Raw genomic sequence first — 13934 nt, forward strand, 5'->3', positions numbered from 1 at the left:
ATTTAGAAGCCTAGCCAGTGATGCCTACGTCCCTGAATGGCTGTTTACAAAGATAACAAGTGAATTAAATTAGAATAACAGGCCGTTTGCACACTTAGAAGAAAAGTTCTATTTCTTTATTGTGGAACTTGCTATCTCACTATTTACAAGTTAATGATTTATACTGAAACTTAAACAATCCTCAAAACTTTGATTTGAAGCTTCCACAAGATTATTATATTAAATGGTAAACAAAGTCTTACCTCCTTAATAATTTAATGGGACAAAATTAAACTTGATACCTGGAACACAAAGAAAGTTTGATTTAGCCACATATTAGAATGAAATGACACTATTTATTTCCATTATACTTATGTTATAACCAGTTGAGGAGGCAGAATCAGCTCCCTTTTTTAAAATTCCATCTCAATTGGTCACAGTAAATATTTCTTATCTAAGTCTGCAGCTATTACAGTTACATTGAAACACATTTATCAGGAAAAAAATGAAGGAGCCAAGTTGCAAGATTTTCTTTAGTAAAGGCAAGATGGAATTTTGTCATCTATGTAACTAAATCCCCAAAATAAAAGCAATTATCAGATGCAAAGGCAAACTTAGGTAATAAGCTAAAATGAATGGGGGAAGAGTGTTTAGAACAGAAAGAACGATAAAGGCCATTGTATTTTAGAGATTTTGGAGTCTTTGAGTTGTGAGAATGATTGGAGTTCCAACTCTTTAGCTGTTGTTTCTTCAGCATTAACAATGTTTTCAGATAACCTTGAGTACTTGGTGAATAGTTGTTTTTTCAAGTTGCTTCCTCTTTACCAAGTTTGAGACAGACAGAGAGAGAGAGAGAGAGTCATTGAGCTTCTAGTTGCTATCACCTCATTTTTTTTTTCATTTTGTTTTACCTGTTTTTTCATTTGCTACTCAAAAGCTGTTGCCTGAACCAAGGTTCTTTGATGGATTCCAATGTTTGGCAACCATTTTTTTTCAAGCTGGATGACCTGCAGGTGACTTTCATCCCAATGTGCAAGTTCCAGAAAGGCATGAACCAACCAGGAGATATGGATCTGAGTTTCAATGCCTTTAATAGTGATGTTAATTTGAACTCGGATTGATCCTTGTTTCCTGCTGGTTTCGTAAGTTGGCTCAACCTAGTCATATGATCACAGTAACAATTTTAGGTAAGTATTTGTCCTTTTTAACAGTTACTTTAGTCTATGCAAGTTCTAGGTGTTAAATCAGATGATGCAAGTTGAATATTGATAATCCATGTTTACTATTATGGCAACATTTAGGCTTTCCTTGATGCCTTTTACTTCATAGAATGCACAATTTAGAATCATTTTACAGATGAAATAAATCAGGATAATTTGTTTATAAACTGTTACTCATTGAATGAGTGTGTACACTAGAAGCCATCTGTCATGACAGAAGCTGAGACTGTAGTGAATATTTATGATCAGTTGAACATTAGTACTTTCAAGCGTTTTTATTAATGGATTCCCTGAGCGTATATTAAGCTAATGAAGGCTTGTGACTTCCTCAGCACAAACTTTTCTATGTCATTCCAGGCTCATGGGAACTACTTCAATAATAGTTTGAGACACCTGTCAATGATTGAATTTTCTTATAATGCATCTCTAATCAACAGTCAGATAGGCAACTGTTTCTTATTTCTTCATTCGTCCATTGCTGTTTACTTTATTGATTTAAACTAAGAAAAGCTTTAGGCTTGTTCTGTTGGTTTCACATCTAATTTAATTACTATGTTAAGCTATAATTTGGTAATGACATTGCTCTCAATTTCATGCAGTGCATTCTCTACCTCAGTTGAGCTGTTTTAAAGGGAGGCATTAGTTTGAGACGTGGACACTTCATTGAGGGCACTAAGGAGAAGATGAATTGCATCTAATCAGTTCTTGTTTACTTTATATTGAAAAGTTGCAGGATTTATTTGGCAATGAACTGCAAGCCAGCTCGAGAAGGATCCTGCATTTGGGTGGGTACAGTGGCAATGGTGGGTACTTAAAGAGGAGTTGAAAAGAATCAAAAAAAGTGTTAAAAACCTGCAAACAGACAGATGTATAAATTGTTTTAGAATGTGTGAGGCTATTTATGTGCTCTTCATCTAATAGACTGCACAGATTTTTGATTTGCAATATGCCAGCAATTTTGGCTTAACAGCCATCTAAAGCTCAAAAGGCTTTGTTAAGATTCTCCGTTGTGCTTGCAAATGACAGAAACATATTGCGCAGCTAATTGATTTAAATTTAATGCTTTTCTTTGTCTGGCAGATGACTGCGATGATCACTTAGTGTCTGATTTGCCTCAGTTGGTGTTCGATTCCTCCTCTGAGTTGTCTAGCAGTCACAGCCCTGGTTTTGCAAAGCTCAACAGACGCGATGGTAAGATGCGGGGCGATTGATCAACAACTATTCATGCTTACGCTGCTGGTCTCGAATAACAATGTAAAGACATATTCATTTTCATCTGTTTGATGAGTGTGAAAGGTCAGATGCTTTAACTTGTACTTCAAGCTATGCATTGTACAGAGCCAGACTGTGGGAAATTCTTTCTGCAGTCCTGTTTCAAAATTTAAAAAGCCTTTCAAGAAGATCATAATGATGGTGGCATTCTTATCTTTCTGTCTTTGTTTTCACATATTTTTAAAGTTTTGCTGAAAAAAGGCACATTGTACGCAATTGTTCAAAACCCATCCTGCGGTACCTTAATTTCCCATCATAATGTCTGGATGCATTTTAAACTGAGCCTCTGCTAATCCCTTCAGTCATTATCACTGAGAGAAGACATCGTGTTCATATTTGATTGAGTGACATTTTAATTGATCCCGTCTTCCTATTCCATTAGCTCATATGAAAATTAAAAATGTACATAGAATGATTTGAAGAACAGAGAGGTGATAGCCTAGTGGTATTATCACTGGACTATTAATCCAGAGACCCAGATAATGTTCAAATCGCGTCGCAGCAGATCGCGGAATTTAAATTCAATATGAATCTGGAATTAAGTGTCTGATGGTGACCACGAATCCATTGCCAATTGTTGGAAAAACCCATCTGGTTCACCAATGACCTTTAGGGAAGGAAACTGCCATCCTTACCTGGTCTGGCCTACATGTGACTCCAGACCCGCTGCAATGTTGTAAACCCTTAACTGCCCTCTGGGCAATTAAGGATGGGCAATAAATGCTGCCTAGCCAGTGACACCGTCATCCTATGAATGAATTTAAAAATAAATGTAAGGATATTAAAAAAGGTAAGAAATAGTAAAAGCAGCAGAAATTATAGTCCTTCAAGCTTGCTCCATCTTTAACTGCCATCATGGCTGTCATTCTGCTTCAGATTCACCTTCCTGTCCACTCTCCATACATCGCAATTGGCTGAAACATCTAAAATTCATCCATTCTAGTTGTGATGCAATGAGATTCATGTATATCATAATGATGTGACGGATGACATGATTCTGACAACAGTAAGAGAAGGGAGGCAATGCCCTGGGGGGATTGTCACTGGACTAGCAATCCAGACGCTCAGATAATGTTCCTGGGACCCAGGTTTAAATCACATCACAACAGTCTTTAACCAATACGATTAACTCCACATGATGTTAAGAAATAGTTGGAGGCACTGGATGCTGCAATCCCTACAGGTCCTGACAACATTCCATCGATATTACTGAAGACTTGTGCTCCAGAACTTACCACACCCAAGCCAAGCTGTTCCAGTACAGCTATAATATAAGCAAACACCTGATAATATGTAAATTTCCCAGGTATGCCTGGTTCATAAAAATCAGGACCTCGATCATCTGTAAAATATTGGAAGGTGTCATCAACAATGCAATCAAGCACTTATCTAACAGTAACCTACTCACCAAAACTCAGTTCATGTTTCGTCAGGGCCACACAGCTCCTGACCTTATTGCAGCTTTAGTTCAAACATCAGCTGAATTCCAGAGGTGAGTTGAGAGTGGTATCAAGGAGCCTTCGCAAAAATGAGTCATTGGGAATCGGAGAAAAATTTTCTGCTGGGTGGAGTCATACTTGGCACAAAGAAAGATGGTTGTGGTTACTGGAGGTCAGTCATCTCAGTCCCTGGACATCTCTGCAGGAGTTCCTCAGGGTAATGTCCTAGGCCCAACCATTTTTAACGGCTGCATCAATGACTTTACCTCCATCATAAGGTCAGAAGTGGGGATGTTTACTAATGATTGCACAATGTTCAGCACCATTCATGATTTTTCGGACGCTGAATCAGACTGTGTCTCAGTTCAGCAAGGCCTGGACAGTATTCACAGTTTGGGCTGACAAGTGACTGTTAAAATTCACACCACATAATGATCATCAAAACAACAGACATTCAATTGCATCCATCACTGAATCTCCAATTACCAACATTCTGGGAGGTTACCACTGACTAGACACTGAACTGGATTCACCATATAAATACAATGGCTATAAGGGCAGTTCAGAGTCAAGAAATCCTGCTGCGAATAACGCTCTTCCTGACTCCCCAAAGCCTATCCAGGATTGTGATGGAATACTTCCGACTTGTCTGGATGAGTGCAGCATCACAACGCTCAGGAAATTTGACACCATCCAGGACAAAGCAGTCCTCATGATTGGTGCTACATCCAAAGACATTCACTCCCTCAAACATCGATGCTCAGTAGCAGCAGTGTGTACGATCTACAAGAGGCTGCTTAGACAGCTCCTTCCAAAGCCATGACCAGTACCATCTCAAAGGACAGGGAGAACAGATAAGTGGGAACGCCAACACCTACAATTTCCTGTCTAAGCCATTATTATCCTGATTTTGGAATATAAAACACTCCCTCCAGTGTCACTGGGGCAAAATCCAGAAACATCTTCCCAAAGTAGGTGTGTCTACACAAAGTAAACTGCAACGTTTCAAGAAGGTGGTTCATTTCCACTTTCTCAAAAGCCCTCTAAGGATGGGCAATAAATGCAATCCCTGCTAGTCACATTTACATCCCATGAATTATTTAAAAATAGTGCAAAGACAACAGTCAAAAATGAACATATAAAGGGAAAGATTTTAGATATTACACAAGAGAGGTCTATTTAACAATTTCCTTTGTAGAGACAAACTTAATTGAGTTTCATAGTACTTAAGGAAATGAAGAGTATAAGTAAAGATAAGGAAAAACTGCCTCAGAGACAGTGTACATGGAGACATTTACAGCCCAGAGATACTCCAGACATGTAGCTCATTGTGGAGTATGAATATTAGCTTAAAGCAAAAGATAAAGGAAGAGACTTGGATATATTTAATGCTCTGATGTAGAGAATTCCAAAGATTCATAACTCTCCAAGGAAAAAAAAATCCATATTTCAGTCCTAACTGATTGAATCTTTATCACAAGACTGTGACCCCATGTTCTAGGTTTCCTAGCCAAAGGAAAGAGCCTTTCTCTTTCTACTCAGTCAATGCCCTCCAGAATTGTGTGTGCTTCACTGAGATCATCACTCATCATTGTAAACTCAATAAAGTATGGGCCCAATTAACTCAGTCTTTCATTAAGGGTCAACCTTCTGATTCCAGTCTAGTGAAGCTTCACAGGTACACATCCAGAGCAAGCATAACCTTCCTTAGAAATGGAGACCAAAACAACACACAATACTCTAGGGAGATAGTAAGAACTGTCGATACTGGAGTCAGAGATAACACAGTGTGGAGCTGGAGGAACACAGCAGGCCAGGCAGCATCAGTGGAGTAGGAAAGTTGACGTTTCGGGTTGGGACCCCCCATTTCTGAGGAAGGGTCCCAACCCAAAACATCAACTTTCCTGCTCCTCTGATGCTGCCTGGCCTCTGTGTTCCTCCAGCTCCACACTGTGTTATCCTAGTTCTCCCTGTATTCCTAACCTTGCTAACCAGTTGAATATGAGGAACCTTGTCGAATGCCTTACTGAAGTCCATATAGGTCATGTCCACTGCTCTGCTCTCATCAATCCTCTTTGTTACTTCTTCAAAAACTCAATCAAGTTCGTGAGACACAATTTCCAACATACAAAGCCATGTTGACTATCCATAATCAGTCCTTGCCTTTCCAAATACATGTAAATCTTGTCCCTCAGGATTCCCTCCAACAACTGCCCACCACTGATGTCAGGCTCACCAGTATATAGTTCCCTAGCTTTTCGTTAATACCTTTCTTAAGTAGTGGCACCATATTAGCCAACCACCAGTCTTCTGGCACCTGACCTGTGGCTATCAATGATCCAAATATCTCAGCAAGTGGCCCAGCAATCACCTCCCTGGCTTCCCACGGAGTTCTAGGGTATACATGATCAGGTCATGGGTTTTATCCATCTTTATTCATTTTAAAACATCCAGTACCACCTTCTCTGTAATATGGACATGTTTCAAGATGTTGCTATTTATTTCCCCACATTCTCTATGTTCCATATCCTTCTCCAAAGTTAACACTGATGCAAAATATTCATTTAGTATCTACCCATCTCCTGCAGTTCCACATGTAGGCAGCCTCGCTGATCTTTAAGAGGCCCTATTCTCTCCCTAGTTACTCTTTAATTCTTAATTCATTTATAGAATCCCTTTGGATTCTCCTTACCCCTGTTTGCCAAAACTATTTGATGTCCCCTTTTTGCCCTCCTGATTTCCCTCTTAAATATACTCCTACTGTCCTTACACTGTTCCAGGGATTCACTCAGTCTCTGCTGTCTGTACCTGACATATGCTTCCTTCTTATTCTTGACCAAAACCTCAATTTCTCTAGTCATCCAGCATTTCCTACACCTACCAGCCTTGCCCTTCACCCTAACAGGAACATACTGTCTCTGGACTCTTGTTATCTCATTTTTGTAGGCTTCCCATTTTCCAGCCATCCCTTTATCTGTGAACATCTGCCTCCAATCAACTTTTGAAAGTTCTTGCCTAAGACTGCCAAAATTGGCCTTCCTCCAATTTCAAACTTTAACTTGTAGATCCGGTCTATCCTTTTCCATCACTATTTTAAAACTAGTAGAATTATGGTCACTGGCCCCAATTTGCTCCCCTACTGACACCCCAGTCACCTGCCCTGCCTTACTTCCCAAGACAAGGTCAAGTTTCACACCTTCTCTAGTAGGTACATCTGTATATTGAATTAAAAATTTTCTTGTAAACACTGAACAAATCCCTAATCAAAAATGCCACTGCCCCCTCCTCTCCTGCCCCTTCTCTATCCTTCCTATATCAGGGTATCTATACCCTGAAACATAAAGCTGCCAGTCCTGTTCATCCCCGAGCTACATCTCTGTAATCGCTAAGATATTCCAGTCCCATGTTCCCAACTGTGCCCTGAGTTTATGTGTCTTACCTGTTAGGCCTCTTGCATTGAAATAAATGCAGTTTAATTTATCAGTCCTACCTTGTTCTCTGCTTTGTGGCAGCGACAGTAATCCAGATATTACTACCCTCGAGGACCTACTTTTTTCATTCCTGCCTAACTTCCTATATTGTTTTCTCAGAATCTCGTCCTTTTATCTTCCTATGTTGTTAGTTCCAATGTGTACAATAACCTTCTATTGGTCCCTCTCCCCTTTGAGAATATTCTGCACCCTTGCCGAGAAATCCTTGATCCTGGATCAAGGGAGGCAACACACTGTTCTGATGTCTCGTTGTTGGCCGCAGAAATGTTTAACTGTGTTTCCAACTAGGGACTCCCCTATCAAAATCGATCGCTTGGACCCTGACATACCCCTCATTACATTAGAGCCAGTCTCAGTACCAGAAACCTGGCTATCAGTGCTACATTTCCCTGAGAGTACATTAGCATCAACATTTTCCAAAACTGCACACTTGTTTGAGATGGGGATAGCCACAGAGATTCCTCCACTCTCATGAACTTTCATAGTTTCCTTTTGAAAATATCTGAAATATATACTTTAACAACATAATATTGCAATGAGCTTTGTTTTCTAACCACTCTAAGTGAATTTTCTTCGCCTCCCTAAGGGATTTATTGGTAACGATAATATTTATCATCTGTCATTTTGGATTGTCCCGCAACTGGAAATATTTTCTCCATATCTGTGCTGCCGATCCATTCATCATTTTAAAGATAATGATCTGGCCTTCCTTATTTTGTTCCTTTTCCAAACCCGAATGAATTCAATCTTACCAGATAGCGATAATCTCTTAGATTTGGTGCCAAACTTGTAATGTTTCTTTTCCCCATGTCTTTGCAGAGACCAGGATTTTAAGCGTGCCCTATCTTTTTTTTATTCACTAATGGGATGAAGGCTAGACAGCACTTATTGCCCATCCCTAATTCAGTTCAGAGTCAACCACATTGCTGTGGGTCTGGAGTCACATGTAGGCCAGACCAGGTAAGGAAGGCAGTTTCCTTCCCTAAAGGACATTAGTGAACCAGATGGGTTTTACCTGACAATCGACAATGGATTCATGGTCATCATTAGATTCTTAATTCCAGATATTTTATTGAATTCAAATTCTACCATCTGCTGTGGCAGGATTCAAACCTAGGTCCCCACAATGTTATCCAATGATAATACCACTAGGCCATTGTCTTGCCTGTTCTATAACATGATTATTTCTGAATTCTTTAGTTTCATGAATAAATTCCAGTGCTTTCACAGCACTTTTAATCACTCTGCTGATCTGAGATACTACTTCTCATGATTTGCTCACCCATCCCCAGGATCTTTGACACCATTCAATCCTCCTTTAAGGGAAAGGCGATATTTCTATTTTTTGTACTTTGAAGAGATATTCTGTTTGTTTGTTTTCAAAAATTATTTTGAAATAAATCCATGGGACCTTCAATAGTTATCTCCTTTCAAGCCTGGAAAAAGCTAACTTTTCTGTTAGCGAAAAAGGCCCTGAACTTCCAGTTCCTTGCCACTTCAACACACCACCTTGTTCCCTGGCCAACATCTCTGTTTCAGACTTGCTACAGTGCTCCAGTGAAGTTCAACGCAAGTTGGAAGAACAGCACCTCATTTTCTGCTTGGGGACCTTGCAGTCTTCTGGACTCAATGTCAAGTTCAATAACTTTAGGGCTTGAGCTCGTCCAATCCTTACTGCAACCCTCACACACCTGGCCTTGTTATCACAGTCTGCTATTACACGCAACCCATTGTTATTCACTAACAGTCCCCATTAATAGCTATTCACCCTCCTAGACATGTCATTGTCCACTCCTTCCAACTGTTCTTCTCTCTCTTTGGGCTCTATCCCCATCAATCGTTTACTCCTTACCACACCACCCCCCCCCCCCCCCAACCCTATCCTCTGCATATAAACCAACATTTTCCTGGCTACCTTCAGTTCTGAGGAAGGGTCACTGGACCTGAAACATTAACTCTGATTTCTCTCCACAGATGCTGCCAGACCTATTGAGCTTTTGCAACAAGTTCTATTTTTGTTTTTGATTTACAGCATCCACAATTCTTTTGGTTTTTATTCTCCATTACTTCCTTACAGTAGAGTTTTTCCAGTATGCAAAATATAACTCCTTCTGACATATTCTACTTTGGACACATATTTTCTTAGAAGTGTTCACCCTGCTCTGTAAATCCTTGCCCAATCATGATCATACAAATTATTCTGTAATATCCCTCGATCCTTTCAACTTGGTAAAATTGGTAAGTCTTACTATATACATGTATCTTTATATCATTCTTGGTAAATTTCATTTGCAACTGTTCCAAACGCTTATAAATTTTATTGGCTGCTGGCTGTCTTTTCAAATTCCACCAGCCACTTTTCTGCTTCACCTCCAAATTTGGCCATTTTAAATTTCTGAATTTGTTAATGCAAATTATACACAATGGGGTTTTAAAATGAGTCACTGCACTTTAAAAATAATGATTTGAGAGGTTTTGAACTGACGATAAAATTGGAAGGCCTGATAGCATAATTTTAAAATATATATTTCACTAACTTTCATTTATGAATGTAGTCCAGTTTTCTCATTTATACTGACAAAGTAGTGTACTCTGGAAACCTTGCCAATGTTTAACCCTGCTACTGTTTGGATACAGTATGTATTTCATTACTCCTTTGAATAATACATTGCAATAACAGAGAGGCGATAGCCTGGTGATATTATTTTCTGAGGACCCGGATTTGAAGATGGTGAAATTTGAATTCAATAAAAATCTGGAATTCAGAGACTAATGATGAGCCCAGTGTGGAGCTGGAGGAACACAGAAGTCAGTCAGCCTGTGTTCCTCCAGCTCCACACTGTGTTGACTCTGACTCCAGCATCTGCAATTCTTGGTATCTTCTTATGATGAACATGTATCCATTGTCGATTGTTAGGGAAAACCCCATCAGGTTCACTAACGGCCTTTTTGGAAGGAAACTGCCATCCTTACCTGGTCTGGCCTATATGTGACTCCAGATCCACAGCAATGTGGTTGACTCTTAACTATCCTCTGGGCAATTACAGACAGGCAATAGTAAATGCTGGTCTAGCCTGCAACACCCTCACCTCGTGAATGTTGTTTTTTTAAAAAAATGAGTGCGGTATGTCAGCATTTTCACAAACGGTGGCACAATTCCAGCATAATCACCAAAAATGAGCAAAATAAAATAAATGGAAGCCATTAGGAGTTCTGCCCACTTTCCTTGGCCTATTGTCCAACCAATATCCTTAATTTGCCTAAGGCTTTCAGTCAATGTTCTTTTAACATTGAACATGTGCACCACACCATCACTTATTACACTTTTTGCCCTCTGACTACACCTGTCTTTTTATAGTCACTGGCCTTACTGACGGATGATCCTGAGATTTTCCAGCATTTCAGAATTTCAGTTTCTGCCCAGAAGCATCTGTAGGGAGGCCAAAGTGTTGGGAGTCATTTTTGTTACTACATTTTGCTCTGCATGAAACAATGAATCCGCTGGCAAAAATACATTCAATAGCTTGCTGATAAATGATGGTACCAGTGCTGATAGTGTGCCTCCACTCTAAAATTGCTGCAGTTTAAGAAGGCAATTCACTACCACCTTCTCTAGGGGCAATAAATGATAGATAATATATACTTTTTTCTTTATTCATTAATAGAGTGAGGGTGCCGCTGGATAGGCAGCACTTATTGCCCATCCCTAATTGCCCTGAGGACAGTTAAGAGTTAACCACATTGCTGTGGGTCTGGAGTCACATGTAGGCCAGACCAGGTAAGGATGGCAGTTTCCTTCCCTAAAGGACATCAGTGAACCAGATGAGTTTTTCTGACAATGAATTCATGGTCATCATTAGACTCTTAATTCCACATATCTTTTATTGAATTCAAATTCCACCATCTGCTGTGGCAGGATTCAACCCAGGTCCCCAGAACCTTAGATAGCACAGTGTAGAGCTGGATGAACACAGCAGGCCAAGCAGCATCATAGGAGTAGGAAGGCTGACGAATTTTCTGAAGAAGGGTCTAGGCCCGAAACGTCAGCCTTCCTGCTCCTATGATGCTGCTTGGCCTGCTGTGTTCATCCAGCTCTACACCATGTTATCTCAGATTCTCCAGCATCCGCAGTTCCTACTATCCCCAGAACCTTATCTGGGTCTCTGGATTAACAGTTCAGTGATAATACCTCTAGGCCATCACCCACACCATCATATGCTTCAATGACGATTTCCCTCATGTACTTGTCACATTTCCCCTTAACTGCATTGAAGCTATTTGCCTTAGCACAAGAAATAAGAGCAGGATTAGAACATATGGCTCATTGAGCCTGCTCAGTCATTCATTTTGATCATAAGTTATGTGGGGTTTCAACTGTTCTTTCCTGCCCACAACCCCTATGCCAAGATTCCTTAAGACCAAAAAACTGTCTATCTCAACTGTTTTTAGTGATGGGGCATTCACAATACTCTGAGGCAGAGATTTCTAAATATTCCACAACCCTTTGAGGGAAGTAACTTCTCATTTCACTTCTGAGCAATTGGCCTCTTGTCCTGTGACTGTGCAGCACCCCTCCAGTTTCAATTCCAAAACCAGTGGAAAAGAACCTTTAGTATCTACCCCATCAAGCCCACTCAGAATTTTCTGAAGATTCCTTTTGATTCTTCTGAACTCCAGTGAATAAAGAGCCAATTTACTCAACCTGTCTTCAATCACTGCATGTGGATGCACTTTTTTACATTTGTGCCATTAATTCGCAAAAAGCAATCAAGTCTTTACAATTCTTCTGAAATTAACACTTCGTTTGCCTTCTATTAATGGGAATATGATTTGAATGTAAAACATGCTGGTTTATTATCTATTATCCGTAACTTAAATTTCTTGATTACTTGAAGTCAGTAATCCAGTGTTACCAATTGCTTCTAAAACATTGTATTTCAGGAGCAGGTGGATGGTCCCCACTGGAATCGAACAAACACCAATGGTTACAGATAGATCTTGGTGAGAGGACAGAGATTACTGCCATTGCAACTCAAGGTCGATATGGTAGTTCAGACTGGGTTATAAGTTACTTGTTGATGTTCAGTGATACTGGAAGGAACTGGAAGCAGTATCGTCAGGAAGACAGTATTTGGGTATGTTCGTTCACACGGTCGTTTTCAATCTCTCAGCATAAAATGTTAGATAAAGAAAATTCCAATTTGTGAAATATGAACAATCTATAATGCAAATAGCTAGTACAATTGTCAGAATAATTAATAATCTCACCCCATGTATACAAATACTCAGTGTTATTTTTAGCCTTTATTTCAACTTTGTAATTTATTGTCTTTGCTTAAAAATAATTTCTGAGTTTCTGACTTTGCGCCTCATAGCTAATTGCCTGTATTGCCACATTTTTATCTTTATTGCTGCACTTTAACACTTTAGAAGTTGATTTTTTTACTAGACAAGATGCTGCATATTACTCAGCCATCAACCCATTCACTGCCCCACCCCTCTCCGGCATACAGAAGTTGGTTTCAAATCCATCATCTTAAAAACCAAACAGGTCATACCACAATGGTAAGAAGCGGAGTGGGGGGTGGTGGGGGGGGGGGGGGGGGGGGTGGTGGGGTGGGTGGCGTAAAGAAGGAGAGAGTGAGGCCTCTGCCCCTCAGTGGGGTGAAGTCCTACCCTTGACAGCTGATGGACAATGTGATAACATGGTGGGTACCTGCAGTTGTCCCAGAATTCATAGGGGACACTGCTGAGATTGCGAACAGGGCCCAAGGAGACCAATGGATCCCGGATGTAGTTCAGTCCTGGAATTTAGAGTGTGAATGGATTGGTAGGATGGCCATACAGGGAGGTTGGGGAGGTGGAGGTGACGTTATCATTTTGCGAGGCGGATTGTGAAAGCTTTTGGCAAGGAGTGGTCCCTGCTACTCTTAGGGCATCACTTGAAGAATGTGAAAGTGAAAGCCGCCATCGCCCAGAGGCCATGTGCTGCCGTCTCATTAAAATGAGAGGATACTTGCAGTGAATTGAACCCAAGGGTCATCTCACCTTATGCAAGGGGTTGAGAAAGCGGAGTCTTCATGACTACATCAATCATGATGTGAATTCCTGTTCCTTCCCACCTTTTAACCAGTTCAGTTAAAATAAATGACCCACCCACTGCGATCTGCCTTGTCCCCCTGCCCAACACCAACAACATGTGAGCAGTGTATTGTGTGGCTCCATTGCTTTGTTAGAAAGCTCAGTTGCCTATTAATTGTTACTTGAAATGATAGGCAGCCTGTCTATTTCACTGCTATTTCATGAACCAGGTCAGGAAATGAATGGGAATGCAGTAGGCTGGCCATCCATCAGATTTTACATGCCCCTCCCCACACACCTCACCAAAAAGACACCTGCCAGCATGAGCATAAAATTCAGCCCTTTATCCTTGATTCTATTAACCATTGCTTTGGTGTTAATGTCAGCAGACTACATGGGCCTTTGCAGAACAATATGTGTTGCTGTTGGCAAGACCAGATTCACAAGAGTAC

General features: G+C 40.3%; 1 protein-coding gene across 1 annotated transcript in view; it reads left to right on the top strand.

Annotated features, from left to right (window-relative positions):
• Nucleotides 1–1144: 1144 nt before the first annotated feature.
• LOC109917057 (contactin-associated protein-like 5) overlaps nt 1145–13934 on the top strand; it is a 651846-nt gene continuing 639056 nt past the window's right edge. Inside the window, exons 1-3 of the mRNA XM_048599256.1 lie at nt 1145–1166; nt 2280–2390; nt 12343–12536. Coding sequence (XP_048455213.1) covers nt 1145–1166; nt 2280–2390; nt 12343–12536 — 327 coding nt within the window. The remainder of the gene's footprint in view (nt 1167–2279; nt 2391–12342; nt 12537–13934) is intronic.

The sequence above is a fragment of the Rhincodon typus genome, chromosome 7 (genome assembly GCF_021869965.1).
Source record: "Rhincodon typus isolate 14 chromosome 7, sRhiTyp1.1, whole genome shotgun sequence".
Classification (NCBI taxonomy): domain Eukaryota; kingdom Metazoa; phylum Chordata; class Chondrichthyes; order Orectolobiformes; family Rhincodontidae; genus Rhincodon; species Rhincodon typus.